The sequence below is a fragment of the Choloepus didactylus genome, chromosome 21 (assembly GCF_015220235.1).
Source record: "Choloepus didactylus isolate mChoDid1 chromosome 21, mChoDid1.pri, whole genome shotgun sequence".
NCBI lineage: Eukaryota > Metazoa > Chordata > Mammalia > Pilosa > Megalonychidae > Choloepus > Choloepus didactylus.
In genome coordinates this window covers 32,975,964-32,998,870 of record NC_051327.1, presented here as the reverse complement: position 1 = coordinate 32,998,870, position 22,907 = coordinate 32,975,964, and the positions used below count along the sequence as shown (strand labels likewise).

Below are 22,907 nucleotides of genomic sequence, written 5' to 3'. Positions count from 1 at the left end.
CAAAACAAACATCTGCACCCAATGTTTTACTTTATACTTAATTACATTAAGCACTCTTCATTGAAGCCATCAGAAATGACAGAGATTGCAAGGGAAAAGAGAATGAACACTTCATTTTTAAGTATGATTACCTTCAAGTGTCTACTATCAGCACACAAACTACCTCTGCAAACCTTTGTCCAGCGAGACATGCTTTAAACACTTGGGTTTACATCAAAGAGTTCTTGTGTTGTTTGAAACCAAGAAGATGAAAAATATTGACTTACTTTTCTGTCCTCTATTTCCACACAGGTGCTGCAGTCTGCTTTGATATCCTGAGAGGAGGAGGGGAAAGAAAGAGAGAGAATAGAGTCAGGTCACAGAACATTCAGGGGTGTTGTTGAAATGTCCTTTAAAATAATAAAGGGCTCACATTGTCAACAATTGTTCCTCGAGCCATTACTCTTCACAGTGCTTCCTAGAGGTATTTATGCCTTGGTGTTTGCATTAGAGACATGTGGATGTCATAAGTAAGCTTTATTACATGCAGATGTGGGGTAAAAGCAAAAGCTATAGGTCAGAGGCCACAGCAAAGCAAGGCTGAAGGCCCATAAAATAACATGCCCCACCCTCAGCACCATCAGTCATATGAGCAGAGACCACCCTTAATAGGACTCAATCTCTTTCCCGTTCCAGATTTAAGATCATCTAATCTACTCCCCTTCAACACAAAACCATCAGTGTCTATTTCTTATCCTTCTGTTTGTCCTTCTGTCTGCCTGTCCATCCATCCATCCATTTATTGCACATCTACTTTCTGCATTTTTTCTTGCTGCTCTGGAATACAGAGGTGAAAAAATGTGGATCCCAACCTTAAGAAACTCACTAGTTAGAGTGGCAGACACACACAAGAAATTACGGCATTTATTTACTCATTCAAAAAATATGCATTTAGCTTCTATTGTCTGCTTCTATTGTCTCACTTTAGCTGTAGAGGTTTCAGTACGTACAAAACACGGAGAAGCCCCTGTCTGGAGATGTTTACATTCTACTGGGGAAGATAGACAATAAAAAATACAAGTCAGTAAACTATTTTTAGAAGAAGATAAACACTATGAAGAAAAATAAAGTAGGGAGAAGGAGATGGGAAATACTGAGGGCAGGGGACATGATTTTTAACTTTTAAAGAGAAGTGGCAATTGAGCAACAGTTTGAAGGAAACAAGGGATGAGCCACATGGCCATCCGGGACAGCACATTCCAGGCAAGGGAAGGCGTGTGCAAAGGCCCTGGGGTGGAGTGTGCTGGGCACGGTCAAGCAGTAGGAAGGGACCTCTGTGCTGGTGGGAAGTAGGTGGGGGCATCTTAGGAGATGAGACCAGAGGAAGGCTTTGACTTTTACTTTGAGAGATGTGGGCATCACTCGGGGAATTTGAGAAGGAGATGGATAAGGTCTGACTCTCATTTTAACAGAATAGACTGCAGAGGACCAAGGATGCAAATGAGACCAGTCAGGAGGCGGCTGCAGCCGTCCAGGTGTGGGGTGATGGTGGCTGGGACAGCCGGGGGAGTGGGGTGACGAGTCTGGACAGGTTTGAAGGTAGAGCCACCAGGATGTCTGGATATACTGGACATGGGTTATAAGGGGAAGACTGGAGTCAAGGATGATTCCAAGGTTTTGGCCTTAATATGTTACCAACTGAGATGGGAGGAGACTGTACATGTGGCAGGTTGGTGTGTGGAGCTGTGAACAATCGTGGCTCAGTTATAGATAAGTCTCTAGAAATGTTTATTCTCTCCCCAAGAAGTAGTTGGGTTTATTCCACCCCTTTAGGAAACAGTGACTCTTAGCAGATGCCTCATTAGGGCACTGTGGGGTTGATCCAGCTGCCATCACCTTACAGAATGATTAAGTAAGCACAGCAAACTCTAACTTCATGAGAACCAAGAGTAGAACAAAAGGGACAATATGATAAGGTGAAGAGCCATATGGAAAATACTTTGCATCAGCAAAGTGGGATTACATGATTGACATCATCTTATGCACCAGGAACTGTGCTAGGCAATCTGTATCTCTGTCTCTAAACTCTCATCAACTAAACAAGGTTGGCAGTAATTAGTTTTTACTGTATGAAAACTGAGAATAGCAGTTAAGCAACCTGATCTTGGTCACACAATGACAGAGCTTAGGTCTGCAGCTAGCAGTGGCACCCCACAAGAGAAAGTTTCCATGACTTTAGGTGGTTTTACTACTATTAAGGTGGATTGACAGTCTGGATAAAGCAGGCCCCCCCATCTCACTCTACTGTTTTACCTACTGTTATGGGTCACACTGCCTTTCCCCAACATCTCCCCAGTCCCAAAGGATATGTTCAAGTCCTGATCCAGGTCAAATGAATGGGACCTTCTTTGGAAATAAGGTCTTTGGAGATGTGGTTAGTTAGAACGAGGCCAAACTGGAGTAGGGTGGACCCTAGTTCAACATGACAGGCGTCCCTTTAAGAGAGGAGAATCGGACACAGAGAGACCTAGGGGAGATGACCACATGAACACAGAGACAGAGGAGGGAGTGATGCGGCTACAAGCCAAGGAATGCCAACGATGGCAGCAACCACCAGAAGCTGGAAGGGGCCAGGAAGCAGTCTCTTCTCCAGGTGTTCAGACAGAGCATGGTTCTACTCACAGCTTGATTTTGGACTCAAGGACTGACTGGGACACAATAAATTTCCATTTTTTTAAGCCACCTACCCTTTGTTACTTTGTTACAGCAACCCCAAGACACTGATACACCTACTGAATCAGAAACTCTGCAGCGGGGCCAGTGGTCTGCGTGACACAAGCCCTCCAGAGAATTCTGCTGTGGCTCACTGTGGGGACTTTCTGCCGTCAGGACAGGACAACAAGGGGCAGACTCTGGTGCCTGAAGCTTGGCTCCCCCATTTACTAGTGGCGTAGCCTCAGGCAAGGGCCATTTTCTTTCAGAGCTGCGGTTTCCTCATCTGTGACACGGAGACCATCTGAGAACCTGCCACTCAAAGTGGGCTCTGGGCCCAGCAACAGTGGTTTCACCCAAGAGCTCATTAAAATGCAGAATCTCAGACCTCGGCCCAGGGACACTGATTGAGAACCTGCCCATTGGCACTCAGTGCTAGGACCTGGGTCACAACTCACAGGAAATATCCTCTTTCTTTCCTCACTGGCTATCCTAACTGAATGGCTGTGGACTCTGCTTGATTTTGGACATTGAGTCTGCAAAATATCCCTTACTTTGATTAAGAACTCTCCCTGAATATATCTGCTAAGAAACAGAAAGAGGAACTAGAGATTAACTCAGTATGGTATGGGAGTGATGGAATGCATGGATGGATTAATTTCAGACCCAAGAGATGCATCTAGAAGGGAGGTGATAAAAGTGCCTCCTTGTCCGTTCTCAGCAGTCCCGAATGGGTGAAGCATGCATTTCCTTTCTCAGCTAGAGTGAGGATATGTTGAGCTTGCAGGGAAGAGTCCACATCCGGTTTTGATTTGGCCACGCCCAAGTGGCAGGTGTTAATCAACCAACTAACGAAATCAATAAACCAAAGGCAGGTTTTTTATGCTGAATCTGCCACTGAGGGCTCACACAAGCGAGGGAAAAGCCCATCTGGCACAATGAGGGCTCTCGCCATTTCCCTAAGCTCATTCCATTTACTCTTGTCAGGAGTAATTTACTAAACCCATGCTCCATTTTTTATTTAGATGATATTGTTGGTTTGTCATCCGCTGCAGATCAACGCGGGAGGTGCCCCAGGGGACCACGGTTGCTTCTGAACAATGTTGGACTCAAATTGGAAAAATGTCACTTTCGCAGGAACAAATTATTGTTCGGATCGCTCAGCGCAGAGCTGGTGTCCCTGGATGGCTTACAGCCTGACCTTTTCCAAACCAGAGTGGTTGAGTAAGTACTTCAGCCCGGCTTGATGACTCCACTTGGAAAACGGCTCAACTATTTAAGCGTTAAGTACAAATTTGGAGCTGTGTAACTCATCACCAAGCAATCAGTTTTCCCTACTGAAGCCAGCCATTCTCATTTCTGTAGGCAGAAAACCCTGAGCGCTGCCTCAACTGCTGGCAAGATATGGGATTCTGCACACACACTATGAAGTCATCCCCTTGGGCCCCTACTCCTGGACCTTATCAACCAATTGTGGGTCCATGCACAAGTAACCCTTCCCTCAGTCTCAGTTTCCCCATCTCTAAAATGAGGACGATCATATTACCATCATTTGTTGTTAGGCAGGTCCATTATGTGCAGAGATCTGAGCATATGGTAAGTTATCGCTACATGTTAGCTGTCACTGACGGCATCCTTGAAAAGTCTTTCTGAGACCTGGTTCTGGGTGGTGTATTTAGGACTTGAAATCAGTTCTATTTTTAAGGTTTCTCTCTCCCAAGGCCTCCGAGTCCTTCTGGCGTTTAGACATCAAAGCACATGCGTGTCTGTTTTTTTCAGAAGCTGTTCTGTCTCCCAAGAGAAGCTGGTTTCCTTCTTCTCTTTGTGTTGATGATTTTTTGTAGGTCAGGGATGTTTAGGCCCCTAATGTCACCAGCATCCTTGGCCGTGGGTGGGCCTCATTCACTGCTCTGAAGTGTCTGGCGGATCAAGGTTCCTGGGAAGTGGGGGGGAAGTGTCTGCTCACAGCATTGGGACTCGGAGACCTCAGAGGACTCAGGAGCCAGGAGTCTGGGTTGGTGGAATTGTAGTGTCCCCCTTGCCCTCCCAACATATCTGGGTCCTAACCCCAGAACCTGGGAGTTGTGACCTCATTTGGAGAAAGGGTCTTTGCAGATGTAATGAAGTTAAGGATCTCAAGGTGAGATCATCTTGGATCACCCAGGTGGGCCCTGAAACCAGTGACAAGCGTCCTTATAAGAGAATGAGGACTAGGAGACAGGAAGAAGAGATGGGCGTGTGGAGACAGAAGCAAAGATTGGAGTGATACAGCCGTAAGCCAAGGAACCCCTGGAGCCCAGATGCCTGAAGATGCAAGGAAGGTCTTCTCCAAGAGTCTCTGGAAGGAACCTGGCCTTGCTGGCACCTTGATTCCATTCTTCTGGCCCCCAGAAGATGAGAGAATAAATTTCTGTAGTTTTAAGCCCTCGAGTTCATGATACTTTGTTATGGCCCAGGACACAAAGTCAGAGACCCTAGGAGCATCCCATGCTTCCCCCTCTGGCTTGACACTTGGCTACGTGCCATCGAGAAAAGAAAGGTGTGCTCCAGAGTCCCATATGGCATCCAAGTCCTGGGGAGAAGACACATCCCTTTAGGGAGAACCCAAGTGATCCTATTTGGTATACGCTTGCAGCCGTTCTCAGAGGACAGCACCTGGAATCTCTCAACTGATGATTTCAGTTATCAATTCTGCAAGTGCAATAGGAAGAAAAGGCCAGGATGCTTACATTTGACGTGAGGGCTAAGTCAGGATCGTATATCCTGGATGTGGCATTGGTCTCCTGGGCTCAGATGCTCACCAAAGCCCCAGGGAGTGTTTTATAGGAAATGCCTTCAGCTTTACTCATCTCTGGGGAGCATAGGGAGAGCAGCCAAAGGCCTCACCTGACAAGCCCAAATCAGGGGAATGATCAAACTGCCCTCCCACTTACGGGAGACCCCCAAGTGTTTCGTTTTTCCTTTTCAAACAGAAAATAAATACCACAGCAAGACAGTTTATAATATTAAGGGAAAAAAGTACATTTCTGCTTCACACTCCAGAATGAATTGAAATGTGTTTTCAATTCTGAGCCAACATTATAAAAGATTCTCTTTTCAAAAGCAATCTTTCTGATAGTTTGGACACTTAAGTTTTCTTTTGTTCTGAAAATGGCAACTACTTCTAATTTAAATTAAGCCAACAAATATGGGTTTAGATTCTTGGATTTAGAAAATATTGGTGATTTACTGGAACCCAAGTTTTCTGTTTTGTTTTGCTTTGTTTTGTTTTTGACCTTCACAAAGAAGAGAGTAAACATGAGCCTTACGAGCCATTTGGCTCAGTGCTTCCATTTTACAGATGAGAGAAGTGAGTAGTTGACAGTTTAGCAACTGACTTCAACAACATTCTGCTAGTTAATGGCTTAAGACCCTGCTGGTCATCTGCCAGGTATGTTATGCTTTTCCCTATGCCATATACTGTCCCTGAATTTGAATATTCCAATGAATGTTTAATTGCCTTATTATTTTAAGGATAATGGTTGTGCCCAAACTTTAAAAAAATTTTGAGTAAATATGTTGTAACCATAATTGGGACAAATTTGGAGTTATGCATGCCTTTCAGCTGAGTTATTCAGAGTATATATTCACTCAGTTCAGAAGACCAGGTTTCAAATAATCCCTTGAATACATTAAAGATAGTATAAAGCATTTGCTCTGACACATTTTAGCCATTTCACAAACACGTCTCCATTCACAAATTTGTTCAGACCAGCAACATGACAAATGGCCAGCAGATGGCAGCAAATAACTATGCAAACGAACCAAAGCCTCCAGTACTCAGGAACCACGTCCCTCGGTCTGTAAACTTCTTGAGATACCAAGATCTTTCTACTCCCTCAAAATGTAAGTCTCAAATGACTGTATGTTTTAATTAACAAGCCTTAATTACTTACCAGGCGCGTGATCATTTGAGAAGGCATTTTATTTTATGTGCTGAAGAAGTTTCAGTGTGGCCGAGATCCCTGCCTTAAGACAGAGGCTTTTTGGAAAACACTGAGATTTAAATCTAAATACAAAGGCACATGTGGAGAATGCAGGGGTATTCGCCTACCCCACCTCCATGGTTGCTAACATGACCACAGACATAGGGGACTGGTGGTTTGATGGGTTGAGCCCTCTACCATAAGTTTTACCCTTGGGAAGACGGTTGCTGCAAAGGAGAGGCTAGGCCTCCCTGTATTTGTGCCTAAGAGTCTCCTCCTGAATGCCTCTTTGTTGCTCAGATGTGGCCCTCTCTCTCTGGCTAAGCCAACTTGAAAGGTGAAATCACTGCCCTCCCCCCTTCGTGGGATCAGACACCCAGGGAAGTGAATCTCCCTGGCAACGTGGAATATGACTCCCAGGGAGGAATGTAGACCTGGCACCGTGGGACGGAGAACATCTTCTTGACCAAAAGGGGGATGTGAAAGGAAATGAAATAAGCTTCAGTGGCAGAGAGATTCCAAAAGGAGCCGAGAGGTCACTCTGGTGGGCACTCTTATGCACACTTTAGACAACCCTTTTTAGGTTCTAAAGAATTGGGGTAGCTGGTGGTGGATACCTGAAACTATCAAACTACAACCCAGAACCCATGAATCTCGAAGACAGTTGTATAAAAATGTAGCTTATGAGGGGTGACAATGGGATTGGGAAAGCCATAAGGACCAAACACCACTTTGTCTAGTTTATGGATGGATGTGTAGAAAAGTAGGGGAGGGAAACAGACAGACAAAGGTACCCAGTGTTCTTTTTTACTTCAATTGCTCTTTTTCACTCTAATTATTATTCTTGTTATTTTTGTGTGTGTGCTAATGAAGGTGTCAGGGATTGATTTAGGTGATGAATGTACAACTATGTAATGGTACTGTAAACAATCGAAAGTACAATTTGTTTTGTATGACTGCGTGGTATGTGAATATATCTCAATAAAATGATGATTTAAAAAAAAAAAAAAAAAATAAATAAATACAAAGGCACAGCATTGAAAAGCTAGTTCCCCTGAAATCACCAAAAAGGCAAAAAAAAAAAAAAAAAAATGCACATAAACTAGTATCTCAACACAAACCAATTTGACCATAAGAATGAAGTCTTCCTTAGCTGGGTAGAGAGGAACGCAACGTTGAGGACTTTGCAAGAATCTTGGAAGAGGTTTAAGAGCCTTTACGACTTCTTTTCTTTGAGGTAGCAGGAAAGAGACGTTCAGCCAGAAAGACCATACAACCAGCTCCCGACCAGGCTTTTGTGAAAACAAAGACAGCAGGGGATTCATCTAAGAATCTTCACTTCCTTCTTTGAGGATCCCACTTACTTCCCCCACAATTTCTTCTGCTTTCTTCATGAGGCCTCAGCATCTCCAAGCCCAGCCAAGCTGACCTGAGAGACCTGGTGGAGAAGGGCCTGGCAAGCAGGGTTGCTGGCTCAGCACAATTTTAAATTTGATACCTAGGAAGGCAGCCCCCTCTCACGGAGGAACAACTTGTCACTTGAGGTGAGCTCTAACCAAGGGTCTGTTTGCAAATAAGAGCTATGCATTGGCATCACAGCAGGAGTTTAATGAGAGCGCTTTTAATTAACTGTAAAAGTAATTACCCATATTAAATGTAAATCACACTTGTTTTTACACGTGGCGAATAATTTTAGCACAGCTTTTAAGAATACTATTTCTTGAGGAGCTGTCAGCTGCAAACGCTCAGCAAGTCGGAGGGCTTAAAGAAAGAAAACCAGGATCGCAGGTTTTCTAGCAGCAGAGCTGCTTTTCCTTAGGGTCACATTAGACCCCAGCCTCGGAACACCCCATTTCTACAGCTGCACCCTCATAGAAGCACCCCACCCTCGGCATTTGCCACTTGTACTTTATTTTACTTTTTTTCTTTTGCCTTCTAGCCTCTTGGATGATCCCAGCACTTCAGGGGCAGGCTCTGGTGAGTGATGACAGGACTCGACTAAAAGACTGGAAAGGAGAGGCAAGGAGAAGAAAGAAGACTGACAGATGTGCACCTTCCATGAGCCCAAGTGGCTCTTCCAAAGAACAGAAAAGGTCAGCAAGGAGGAAGAAGAGCAAGAAAGCCAGGCTCACGCGCTTCCGGTGGGTACTGCCTTCCAGAGGCCCCCAATCTGGCCTGAAACTCTAGGGTTGAACTTCTGACGGGTATAGATGGCTGTGTCACCAGCCACATCTGCAAAATGGCAGAGCTCCCTTTGATTTATAGATAGCACAGGAAAACGACAGAGGCCAGCGTCGTTGGGAGGGAGTGCAGGGTGCTAAGATGCCCTCCCTGGGGCCTGCAAAATTCCCTGCGGGCTTCTCCAAGACAGTGAGGTGGGCCACTGAACCCCCACTTGCACCAAGGCGAGGCAGCGGCAGCCGGGAGGCAGGCTGCACATGCAAAATTGCTGAGTAATTATTTATACTTTGATAGGCACCTTCATTAAAGGGTTTGAGGAGGCAATTATCAAATTGAAGTTTAGTGCACTCGAGTTAAGCAACTTAGCTGAAGGTGGGGAAAAATGAGATGCAGAAAAGGCGACTTTCCGTCCATCCAGTCATCTGGCAACTTAGTTAATCAAGTCCCTTTTAAAAAGAAATCCAGCCCTCCATTTGAATAATACGACTTTGAATAGTATGTAATTATTTTCATTTCTATAGCCTCCTTGCTTTTTTTTATGTTGTTGCTGTTGCTACTGTTTGATTTTGGTCTTTGCCTTGAAGCAACCCCAAGAGGGAGCTAGAGCAGGAAAAGTTCTGGTTTGATAGGATGCCCAGAGGCTTGAACCTGGCTCAAGGTCAAAGAGAAGAGCTAGAACTGGAACTTGAATCTCCCAGAGGGAGCTTTTTATGCCTTGCTATAGGCATATATTTTCTATAGGCATGTAATTCGATAGGCACGTATTTTCCCAGTGTCTCCTATATGGGAACATACTCCACACATAGCCACTTCCCATATTATCTCTAAATAAGATTCAAATTAAGAAAAAAAATAATGAATACAACCAAGTTCTTAACTAGTACATCAGCCTCTTGAGGAAAGACCACACAATGGAGAGAGTAAAATAAAAGTATTCACTGTGATATTTGAGGAGAAAAGCAATGAGAAGATGTACTTTAATTTCACTTCCACATGTGTATCAAAACACGTTGGAGATGCCTCATAAAGGAGTCTACCTGGTTTCAAATTCCATCTCTGCCACTTAATGGCTACGTGGCTTTATGTGGCAATTTACCTGTGTCTCAGTTTCCACATCTGAGAAAAAGGGGTTAATATCTGTCCCAATGTTTTTGGGCCAGTATCAGAATTAAGATAAAGTATGAAAAGTGCTGCCACATCATTATGAATAAAAATCCTGTTGTTATAATTGCAATTGTAGTACTAATTATTTGTTTTACTGTAAGAAGATTCTAAAAACTTCCTTAATTCTTCCAAGCCATTGCCATTTCAGTTCATTAAATGGTACCCCAGTGACAGCAAAAGACACAATTTCTAAAAGGACGAGTCTCCTGGGAGTTGCGATGGACAGTCTATCTCAACACTCCATAAACTACCCTTCTAGGGGACCTGACAGTACAAGGACCAAACAAAACATTTAATTGAATATTTACTTTCCTCCCAGGAATCAGATATTCCAAAAAGACATCCAATAGCTAGAGCAAGATTTATGCCAATTAGAGAAGGCACAGCACAGCTGAAGGTCAACAAAGCTAGTGCAAGTGATTTTTCAATAATTAGCATTCTTATGCTTCCTGTTGAGCACACAGAGATGAGCTGGTCTCCAAGAAATGGCTCCAGCTCTGAGACATTGACAGAGCTTTGCTGGTTCCTGGGCAGTGCCACAACAACCCTTGGAAATTGATATCTGCGGTAGCCACTGGACCCATAGCCATCTTGTCAACCACAATTCCTTGAGAAGCAACATTTTCTGCCTATGACCTTGATTTGTCATTTTGCTTTCTGGTAGAGAATGGATAATAGCCCTTTCTACCCAACTGAGTCACCAACTTTTTATTCCAGGAATGAAAACTTGATTGTCTACAATCTTAAGTAATCAACATGGCCCAAATGGTTCCTATTGTCCCCAACCCTGCTCAAACTAAATTAGCATGGAGTTGGAATACCTGTGTTCTTTTCACTCTCAAACTTTTTATAGTCTAGAATGGGTTTTATGAATAATCAGGCAAAACCAAATGTAGAATATCTGCCATTGGAGCAATAAACATCATACAAACTAGTGTAACAAAAAAAAAAACCTCTTCAGTCTATGTATAGATATCCTTCATTCATTAATGAACTTCTAGAGAAACCATTTTCTTGGTTTTTCCTCCCAATGCAATATTCCTAAATTTGACAACATGGGACAAGAGCAAATAAGCCAGAATGTTTATTTTTTTATTATAATAAGTGATTATAGCCAAACATGTGAACCCTAACCTCCTGATCCCTAAGAGTGAATAACACAAACAGGAACATAACTATTTTAAGCTTTTTTTTACACAAAATGAAATAGAGGGGAAAAATGAATGCATATGTTCTTTCCCATATTGTATGATTTATTGGTTACCCATTCTTCAAAACGCTCATATCAATTCTTACATGAGCACGGGAAAAATGTGCCTTAAAATAGACAGTTTAGGATAATTACATTTCTCTGCTGTTTCACCCTGCTTCTCAAATGCCATGTTTACTTGCAGAATTGTCATTTGGGTTTTATATGCAAGAAGAGAATTAAGAATATTCCCTTTATAGTTTTGATTACTTTCTCTTTTGCAAGGCAGGCCTATGCAATTTATTGGACATAAACGCTGTTTGGGGAGAGAATAAGCAGAAATCCAGGCTACCCCAAAGGAAGTCTTCAAACACCACAATTATCCATATTGCCATGGGAATGAGGTAAGAAAATAAATGTGTCTGTTCCAAATCATGAAGGCTGATCTGCATAAACATGGAAACTCTGTTGTTTTTAACTCTTCTGGGTGGAATTCCTCTAAAACATATTGGCCTCTACTTTCCTAAACACGATAGCTTTGAGATGCTGGTTTCCTTGGAATGTCCTGCTCTCTTGCTAAATAGTCCCAGGTGGTTGTGCTCTTGAAGAATTTTGGACATATCTGAATGTTCTTCCAGCTCCTATCTTCATAGTTGGCTGCTCCTTCTGCTGTCATTTCATTTAATTTTGTTCCCAATTCACCAGCAGTTAGCTGGGGAGTGCTTAGAATCTCAGTCTTCTAAAGTTAAATGCATGTTTGTTTCATGACTTCCAGATTTGTGAGTTCCAGTTGATCAAATATAACAGAAATCAGACTTTGGGCATATTAAGTAGCTGACAGATAATTCTGTTGTTGTTGTTCATATGAATCTGATATTGGCCTAAATCTATGAGTCTGATTTGCCAAGTGCATCACAAGAGTTTACAGTGGTGGTGGAAGGGCATGAATAAACAAAATAAAATCAATCAGTCTCCTTTTAGTGTCATGATTACCTGAAGATAATTTTGAGCCGACCAAAGCCTGAGACTACTTGGGTTTATTTTACAGGGAAGCCATGCTTAGACCTGACCCCACCTACTGTCTCTATTCGTCTTCTACCACATTCCTCTCCAACCCGAGGGCCCTACTCAACTTATTTGTCCATCATCATTACTCATGTTCCAGAAGCTTAGCTCACTGTATCCCCTTGGCCAGAGTCCCCTCCTTCTGCTCAACCATTCCCTTCCCAGATGTGTTCTCACTTCGTCCTCTGATCTGCCCATCCAGAAGGGGCTGCTCTTCTGGTGCCCTGTCCTTCGTCTTGCACCTTGACTCCTGGATTGATTTCTTTCACACCTGTACTTACAGTGCGTCTTAGACATGCCTGTCTTGCCGACGATATTATAAGCTCCTCAAAGGGAAGGGTATTTAAAAGAAAATCATTTCTGGTGATAAAATTCACATACGACTTCGTTTGATCCTATGAGGCAGGCACAATAATAATTATCCCCTCTTTAGAGGAAAGAAAGAGACCCAGAGAGGGTCAACATCCTGCCCAAGGTCACGGAGCTGACAGATGCTGGCTCTGGGACTCGAACCTGTTTGTTCGACTCAAAAGCTGGAGCTATTAACTACTCGGCTAATCATCTTCCTTATTGTGTTCATCAGCATTTTCTAAAAGCAGGAACATAATCCATGGAATGAATGGTTTTTAAAGGGTGAGTAAATGAACATGCAACAGAAGGCAGTTTTACCCTTTATTAACTTTACTAACCATTTTGAGCCTCCAGCAATTACTCAGAATAATTGGCAAAACTACTATACATGCGTATGTATATTTTTGTCTATACCCCCTGAGAAATTCACATAAAGGGTTTAACATGGAGCCTGGACTTTAAAGCCACTAAAACACATGGCCAATTACAGTCATCACCAACTGGCTTGCAATCAAGTAACTGCATGGTTTCTTTTAGACAGGCCAACGAGCCTAGGGATTTAGACACCAAGAACATTCTCTACCTTTTGAATAAGATTGTTTCTTGGTCTAGAGCCATAGAGGTTGTTCTGGACATCTCACCCTGCCCGCCTAACACCCCTGCACTGATGCAGGCATATTCACACTTCACAAGCTTCTTCTCTTAAGAGGAGTACAGCCATTGCAAGCTTCGAAAAGGTATGGCTTCAAAAAGGCACACCTGGGAGAAACTGGCTGCACTCCAGGAAAAAGTATCAAATGCTTATTTCTCAATCTCTCTCCATTCCTTCCTTCCTTCTTCCATCCCTCTCCCCTTCCTTCCTTCCTTCCTTCCTCCCTCCCTCCCTCCCTCTTCCCCCCCAGTAGCCTCTGCCAGGACCCCGAACAACAGGAAGCTCTCAACCTATTTTGGAGGCTTACAATTTTCCATCAGTTTCCTGTCTGAGAGCTCAAATGGTCCCATTCCCCTGTATAAGGTTAACAGGCTTTAAGAAAAAAGATCAGCTCCAGTAATAGCAAATATAATGAAAAGAAAGGCCTCAGCCAATAACGTCAGCCCAAGTCACTCGCTGAGGCCACAGGCCTTGCGGCTGCTTAAGCTTTATCACTGAGTACCAGTTTCAGTGGGTCTGGCAGGCACTTTAGCTAAAGAGGAGCTTTGCCCAGCGTCACTTGGGCACAGCATCATCAAAAGAATACCTCAAGCAAAACAGCCGGGCCGCGCGTGCCTTCTCACCTTGGAAGACTCATTTCTGCTCTGCTGAAATCCATCTATGGTAGCAAGAGACCTGGGTGTCTGTCTTCCCCCAGGCTTCTGCTCTGCACATGGAGAGCAGCCACAAATATCAAGCCAAGGAAACGCCATAACGTTATTCTAATAACGTAAGAATATTGCCTTGGCAAAGTAAGTTTCAAAAACAGACATGTGATCGATCGCCACACTATTTATGAAATCCTTTCATTCCTCCACGGAGCTCAGATCTTAGTTTTTGGATATTTTTATAAGAACTAGTGCAAAGTTCCCCAAATCTTTCCTGTTGATGCTCTTTCTTTGTTTTATGACCCCTACTGTGGAGCAGGGACTTCTCCAGGTGGTTTACGTACATCACGGCAGCCCTGTGTGATGAGTTTCACCATCTGCACTTCAGGGAGGAAGATGCTGGGGCTCAGAGAGAGGAAGTGATTTTGTCCAGGACACAATTAATCAGCGGCAGATTCATGAGTCAAATCCAGGTATATCCTTATGAAACATTAATCACACTTTGGCATCACCCTCCTTGAAACCCTAATGGCCTCCCATCCCTCTGAGAAGGAAACCCAACTCTCCGCAGAGGTCTGCTGGACTCATTCCTTAATGACCCTCCTATATCCTCCTAGCCTTCTTTCTGCTCCTCAAGTGCAGCAAGCCCAGCCCCAGCTTGGGGTGTTGGCAGGCACGTGCTGTTTCTTTCTTTGAAGGGCTCCTGCTCCAGATGTCCCCATGGCTGGTTCCTTCTCGCCATCATGATATCAGCTCCGAAGCTGATGCCAATTCCTTGGAAATTTCAGCCCCTGAACCCAGGGAACTGGTGACTGTCTCTCCCTGTTTTATTTTCTCTATTGCAGCTACCATAATTTTAACTTATACTGTTGAATCCCCTGTTTTTCTGACTCCCCATCCACTGGACTGTTAATTCAATACGGGCAAGGACTTCTATTTGTTTTCTTCCATGCTGGGTATTCACCCCTACAACAGCACCAGGCACTGAGTATCTGAGCAGTGATGATGGAGTAACTTAAAAAGCACGATGTCCAAATCTGCTTTTGACTCACCTCCCTAAAAGTTCTGCCCTTTCACTGAGGTCTGTTCCCTTAAAAAATGTTTCATAATAAAGAGTATTTTAAAACTATTTCTATTTCATCTTTTTGAAAAGGTTCTGCCTTCCTTTTTCTTAAATATGCATTAGAGTTTTCTTCCTTTCCCACCTCTCTCCATCTTCCTCTCCCCCTCTCTCTCTCACACACACACAAACCATTTTTTTGTTTTATCTCTTGCACTTTCCTTATCTTCCTCTTAACTTCCAATTCTTTCTCAGATTCACAGTCTCCAAGGATCTATTTCAATGGCTCTGACTCTGTCCTTCTAGATTTTCTATCTGCTATTTTATGATCATGTTTCTCTCTCTTTCCCTGTGGACCTCCCCCATCCACCTCAAATCCCTAACCCTCTAATCTGTTTTAAATGTCTTTGCTTGTTTTCTTCCAACTGTGTCTGACAGCTAACTAGTTCATCAAAGTACAGCCTCTGTTCCCCCACCAAATCCAAACATATTCAGGAGGGCATATTTAAATATTTTTTATTGATACTTTATATATATACATAAAGGCCACATATGAAAACTGTCCAGGCAAGTGCTCCCCTGGGAGAGAAAATTGCCCGTAGCTGAGGACCACTGTCCTAGAGGTGAGCTGGCCCTCCCTCTCAACCTGTCACCAACAGGTCAAGAGACGTAGGTGATCTACCATTTGGGCATCTTTCTCATACTTTTATCATAAATCCAAATCCACCCATTTTAGGAATACGAAGTTGACTGCAGATACACACAAATCTAAAAGAGATGCTCTGGGGAGTATGAGTGTTGAGTCAATTAGTTCTGGATTCAAATCAGGTTTTTGATACTTCCTAGCTATGAGACTTGAACAAATTAATTAACCCAACTAAATCTCAGCTTCCTCATCTGTACATTGAAGCTATTAATAGCATCTACCTCACAGGGCCAGTAGGAGCATTAAATAAGATAATGTAAGAAAAACACCTGAAACAATTCTTAGCATATGATATATTATCATTGTCATCAAGAAATACCATACTTACCATCACCACTGTCAACGTCATCATTTTCTTTCAAGTATTTAAAGACCCATTTAAAAAACCCCAATCCTCTCCAGGCACCGATGGATTGATTAAGTAATCAGTATCCTCTCTCCTTTTCTCTCACTACTTCATTTTCTCTCCTTGCCCCTCTCTTTTTTTCCTTCCTTGGGTGTGGGTAGAAGAGAAAGAAGAGGCAAGAAAAAGTGGCAGGAAGGAAGGATGGAGAAGCACCCCCATCCCTCTCTGTCATAGATGGAGGAATCCAAACTGAATAATACATTCAATGAGTTACTTAATTAACTGGGTAAAGGTGAAACTGCAGCTGAGTTACATAATGAGATGTCAAGCACAGCAGCTTAGACCACAGAGGGATTTGAAAACCCTCTTCCTGTCAGAAGAAACCCCAGGATTTTTCAGGCAGATGACTCTAAGGGGTTTAATCTTTCAACTTGTGTCCTTCTGAAAGCAATGGACTTAAAAAAAAAAAAAAAAAAAAAAAAAAAACTACTGAAATAAGGCCAACTGTAAAATTAGCATTTATGTAGCAGGGGTCATTAAAATGAGTTAGTCCAGGCCCTTTATAACACTAAGCCATACCAAAATGAGAAGAGAAAAGAAAAGGTCTGGTTGAAAGGATCTTAAATGGAGAGGCTTTTGCTAATAGTAAGGCTATCTCGAAAGGACTAATTAAGCTAGAAATAAATGTGGGTCAGAGGGAGAGGCTATTGCATGACCCACCTAAATGTCAAACGACTGACCACAAGACTCACCTGCTGTTAATTAAAACCTAGTTGCCATCCCTAGTTAAGGGGCTGTGCGTCTCTCTCTCTCAATATTCTGAGATTATTGCAGTTGACTACAACCTCCCCACCCCCATTCATATTGCCAATTAATGTGGATTTTTATCTACATGTTTCGGCCTCAAAAGATGAAAGCATAACCTATTTTTTTTTTCTTAACCAAGGCAGCTGAGCCCAACTTAAGTGTCTCTGACATTAATGAGTACTGAAAAAATAAAATGTAAATCAAGAAATCAAGGCTGACTTTGGAAAAAAAAAAATGTAGCTGTTGGTACTCTCAGAGCAAAAGTCGTTAAACATCCTCAATTAGATGAATAACACTCTGTTTCTTTCCATTCATCTTGAACATTACATCACTGTAGTCTTGCACATTTTACATGCTCGTTTTCTTTCTGAAGATAACGCTAATAGGATCAGGGTAACTCTTCCTTCGGCAATTGCCAAATACAGTATACTTGGGTCACAGTTACTATTTTTGCCAACTCTGCATACTGCCTGCAATTATATTCAACATAAATTGCACATACACATGTGTAGGTGTGTATGTGTGTATGTATGCATGTGTCTATATATATATAGATAACTGCTTTTTAATTTATCCACACCCTAATTAAACTATCTATGAAATTCTAGGTTTACTATGCAGATTTTTTTCTAATACCCCTTCAAATCATATTTAAACTTCTTGGAGTGAAGGTTATAGTCTACATCTCACTAGGGTTAAGTTAAACAAGTATATATAGTTGTCAAACCTCATCAGATGACACAGTTAAGAGTTGTACATTCAGAGATAAATAAAGCTTACCTCAAAAAATAAAAACTAAAACCAGGACTGGAGACACACTGTGAAGGCTGGTTGATGATTTGCATCCTGAAGTGTTTGAGGGGGAAGGGCACTAAAGTCTGCAACTCCCTCTGAACTTCATAAAAAAACAAAAAAGGGTAAATGGATAGATGAATAGATGGGTAGATATGATAAAGCAAGCATGATGAGATATTAGTTGTAAACATTTTCGTGGTGGGTATGTGGGTGTTTACAACTCTTTCAACTTTTCTGTGTTTGAAAAGAAATCAGATTGTTGAAAAATGCTTACCTAAAATTGAAACCAACTGCTTATCTAGGCACTGGTGGAAACAAAATAACTTCCCGCTATTGAGACAGAACTCCAGTCCCAGGAGAAGCCCAATGGTTTCCATGACCCCTCCATGGGAATGCTGCCAAATTTTGAACACGCTGCAAAATGAATCTTCTCTGCAATGGAGTAGAGAGGATGGTGAACCGAGCAAGACACGGAAGCACTCGGAGGTGGAGTGCAACACCAAACCGCCACCACAGGAACCGCCCCACGGCCTGGGATGCGAGGGGACCCGGCCTCTTGGACAGATAAGGGCGTCCGGTTGGGTTGTACACATTTCTGCTCAAACCACGGCCCGCGGATGCCTGATGAACACTCAGAGACGCTGCTTCCCGGCAGCAACCATTAGTCTCACTGCTGCTGACATGTGCAGTGATGCTGAGAGTGGGCCTCCAGCAGAAGAAAGGGTGAGGACAACTTGCTTTAGGGAATGACTGTTTTAAGCTACTCAGTGCTAAATAATGTCTAGATGCTTGATGAAACAAACCTCTTTTCATACTGAGATGCACTCTCCACACTCTCTTTCATTCACATATTAACCCCCATCCCCGCTTTGTGGGACACCAGCTTCATCATCCACCCGAATCCTCCCCCTCCCTCCAGCCACACAGAACTGGGGAGTTTTCTCACCTCCGTGCCTTGGGTTTATCATGAGCTGCTTCTCTGCCTGGAAATTCACTTCATCCATTACATGTCTCAAGAACTTCCTTTATTCTCAAAGAGACATCTGGAGTCAATAATTTGCAACCTCTCACCCATTCCCTCCCTGACCAACAGACCAGGGACTTTCTCCAACCCTGCACTTTTTCACGAGGGTATTGGAGATGAGCTTCCAACTTTCCCAGGACCCTCACTCACGCTACATCACGGGGATTTCTGATGGTGGAACTTCTCTCCTCTCTCCCTCCCTCCAGCCCCCTTTCCTTGTTTCCCTCCTCCTTCCCTCTCTTTCTTTTTCCATTTTCATCTGCCTCCTCCTTCTTCTTCTACCTTCCCTCTCTTTCTCGGCCTCCCCTTCTCTCTATCCCACTTCCTCTCCTCTCTTTTTCTCCTGTCTCTCTCTCTCTCTCCCCCTCTTCTAACCACCCCCAACTTCCATCTCTTTCCTGATTGCTGCCTCCAAGCAGTGCATGGTCTTCTTCTGACCCCATCCAGGGCAGGTAAGCACAGCTAAAGCAGGGCCTGGAGCCCTACCTTCTAATGGCCAGCTTCAAGTTCTATCTTTCTCTGAATCTCATTCCCCTGGGGTGAGAGACAGACTGAAGTCCTGCTGTTCAGCCAGTTCTAAGGTCTCCATGTGGTTGTAAGCTGGGGGGAAGAGAGGTGGCTAACAGGCTCAATTTCAGCTTTGGGAGAAGCAACCAGGCACCAGGTCTAGGAGCAGGGACTCTGGAGCAGCTCCTCCTATACTAAAATCCTGCTACTCTTCACTGGATAGCCTTGAGCCAATTATTCAAGCTTTCTGTGCCTCAGTTTCTTCATCCTTAAAATGGGAATAAGGCTGAAAATAATAGGTTGTCCTTGGGTTATGATGATGATTAAATGGGTTATTTTTTTTTGTAAAGCCCTTCAAATTGTGCCTGGCACACAATAACTATTACATAAGCATTTACTAAGCAAACATAAAAGCACCATGTTCCAATACTGCTTCACCAGCACCATACTCTGCAGTTTAATCCCCGCCAGGTTTGTGTCCCTATTTTTGGCTTGGTTTGGAATCCACAGGGAAGGAGGAAGAATGATTAATCAGCCCCCTTGATTCTCAGCACCCGGCTCCTGCACCACCCACTGCTCTGCTCCCTGGAACTTCCCTCCTGTTTGGGGGAGCCATCTGGAGCTCTAGGTCAGGAGTCAAATGCCCTGCACTTAAAGACGTCCAGGCAAGAGACACAAAACTCAAGGGGACTAAAAGTTTAATCTGATCTAGAGCAGATGATCAGGTATCCTGAACCACTATGCCACTTGGGGGAAGGCGGGGAGGGAAAAAATGCAGAATTTTAGACTTGATGAAATGTTGTTACAAAACTAAGAGACACATGTTGGCGTGACTTCAAACGCAGGCAACACTATAATCAGCAACTAAATTATGTGAAGCTGTTTCTTTATTCCTGTAATTTGATTGCACATAAATCAATTTGATTAGATTCAAAAATTACTGAACATGCACCTCAGTGAGCTGTCAAGTGCTATCTGATAATGTAAACTTTACATGGGATCGGAGCTAATATCTACCTAGAGCCAATGTAAGAATCCCCAACAACAATGGCACTCACCATTAAATGCTGCAAATGTAGAAACATAATTAAATTAGCTGATAATCATCATTCCCCTTCTATAGAGGCTCTAATTTAATGCACTTGCAAATGTAATGAGGCTTGCTGGATTGAAAAATATGGTGGAAATAACAGAAACAAGATTACATTAATTGGAAGAGATACTGATCAGGCAGATTGCTTCACGCTTTTTTTTGAAAACCACATAGTTCAGAAAACCGTGATGGGGTTGGCTTCCACCACAGTTAGAACTTAGGAAGCCTTGGAGGAATAAGGGGGATAAAACAAGACAGAGAGAGAAAGAGGGAGAAAGGGAGAGAGAGATACAGAGAAAAAGAGGAAAAAGTAAGTAGAATGGAAGGGGGGAGGAAGTGAGGAATGTTTTCTTAAAAGTTCTAACAAAGTGAGTTAATTCCATCAGAAATACCTGCTTCAATTTTGTACCTTATTTTATAATGGGGAATTTGGCTGCAGGAAGATTCTTACATGGCATCTACCTGCCATCCATGGATTGATTCATTTAATCATTGAAAATGTTGTTGTTGGCAAGCACCTACCATGTGTCAAGCCCTAAAACTACAGCGGTGAAGAAAACTGCCATATTTTCCAGGTCATCCTAATTAAAATAGACTTGGCTCCTGAATTTCTCACTTTAACAGTGAACTCGACTGCAATTAAATAATTAATAGTGAAATTGTTTTTGGAATCTCTCTCCCCGGCCAGAATGTAATTTCTAAGACAGGACCATTCTCTTGGATCTTGCATGATGCTTCACATGAAGCGTGTGCTCACTGAGTGTTTACTGAATAAATACAAGAATGCATTAAAGAATTATGCCCACAGGCTTGACATCATGGTCTTACAAACATTTCTAGGAGATTTCAGTGATCTCAAGGGATGCCACAAAATTTGCCAAACAAACCCCACTTCCATTGCCTTTCATTGCTATCCAGCTACCGTGGGGGCACTTTTAGAATAAGAGATGGTCTTGCAAAAATCATTCGGGAGGAACGATGGCCTGACTCCCAGGGGACAGCACATCACTGGTTCTGAGCCAAGGCAGCCAGGAGGTGAGTGAGATGTTCCAGTCGGTGGAATGCACGGGGAGGGATCCACAGGCTGGTCCTCGCTCGCCACCATCACTCACTGCTGAGCCTTCTGACAGGTATAATAAAGGACGCTGCCCTGCAAAAAACCTGATCTCATGAAAACCAGAAAAGAGAGTCAAGAATTTCAAGTAGGCAAAGAACAGACTTCCCTTCCCTCCCTCTTTACAACCTCTAAAGACAGACTAGAAAAAGGCGGCTTTGTAAAAGAAAGAATGAGACATTTTACTGACCTCAAATTATTTCCTTTGCTTTCCTCTTAGGTAAGAGAGTAACCCTTTTGGTCGCATATACTGCACGTGCCCCCTCCTCAGAGTCAAGCCTGTATTCCTTGTCCACTTACATATCTTTTTTTCTGTTTTCATATCTTCGCAACCTCCCCCCTTTTTTGGTATACAGTTATCAGATGGGCCATGGAACAGAATTTCCACATAGCACATGCATCATGCAATGTTCATCAGTGATTGCATAAAACTGACAACCAGAACACCTTTGTCATTTGGGTTTCATTGCCCCTCCTGGGGTCCCTATCCTTGCTGCAGCCTAAAAAACAGGAGCTTCCAGAATCCAGCTTAGTTATGTTGCCCTCAGAAAGAAGCCCCCTCACACCCAATCTTACTTTCATTAATTTAATTTGTGTGCATGCATATTTTGATCTCTTCCCACTAGAAGGTAAGCTATTGTGTAAGGCTAACTGCTAGTTCATACTCATGTTTCCATAATACCCGCTGGGATATAGTGGATGCTAAGAAATACGCATTAACTGACAGACAGGCAAAGGCCAATGAATAATACACTGGTCAAATGAGACTTGCTAAAGATGTACCATGTTCATTTAAATGGCTGTTTCTTAAATCATTTATTAAGAATGTGAGAATCTAAAGAGAGAGGACCGTAAGAGAATTAAATGCATGAGCCAGTTTCTTCCAAAGGCCCATTATACTGCCCAGCTTGACCGAATAACATCATAGGCAAAAACAACCAAAAATGAATTCCAAATTTACTCTCAACCCAGAACTGTGCTATGAGCTTTGAGTGAATCAACCATCAATTATCATCATATTACCATAAAGGCTAAAACCCAAGCACAACTTTTAAATTAGGAAATGGCAGAAAGAGGGTGTGGAGCAAATGTTCATTCATTCATTCTTTCTTCATAATTTTATATTCACATGCTTTTTAGTTTTTTTTATTCCTGCATTCAACAATCTGTTTAAGGGATTCCTACATTGTGCCGAGAATATGGCGAAAGATTCTAAGTTTCATAGAGGTCCCTAATCCACACTAATACCCACTCAAACCAACAAATCACTCATAGATCTCCTGATAGACTGAAATTGGCTCAAGCACCTTTGGCCAACATGAGCTTTGCAACAAACACGCAGTATCACTTTCATGTGATAATTTCTTCCAAGTTCACTTTTTCCTAGCTCTTCAGTTATTTTCCAAAAATCAATTTATTCACGTAACACATTAAATGAGTGTGCACCTTCTTTAGCAAGTGTCCCTCAGGATGCTTTTTGATCTGTGTGCTCTTCAAATCAGCATCATCTTTATCCGGGGCCAGCGTATGTCCTAGCATCCGCCAACAAG

The 22,907-nt window shown here is 42.9% G+C and overlaps 1 protein-coding gene across 19 annotated transcripts in view; it reads right to left on the bottom strand.

The window, feature by feature from the left end:
- Positions 1-22,907, bottom strand: part of RBFOX1 (RNA binding fox-1 homolog 1) — a 2,130,504-nt gene that overhangs the window by 909,466 nt on the left and 1,198,131 nt on the right. For all 19 annotated transcript variants that reach the window (XM_037813986.1, XM_037813985.1, XM_037813992.1 and 16 more), the window contains one exon: positions 267-314. In XM_037813986.1, coding sequence (XP_037669914.1) covers positions 267-314 — 48 coding nt within the window. The remainder of the gene's footprint in view (positions 1-266; positions 315-22,907) is intronic.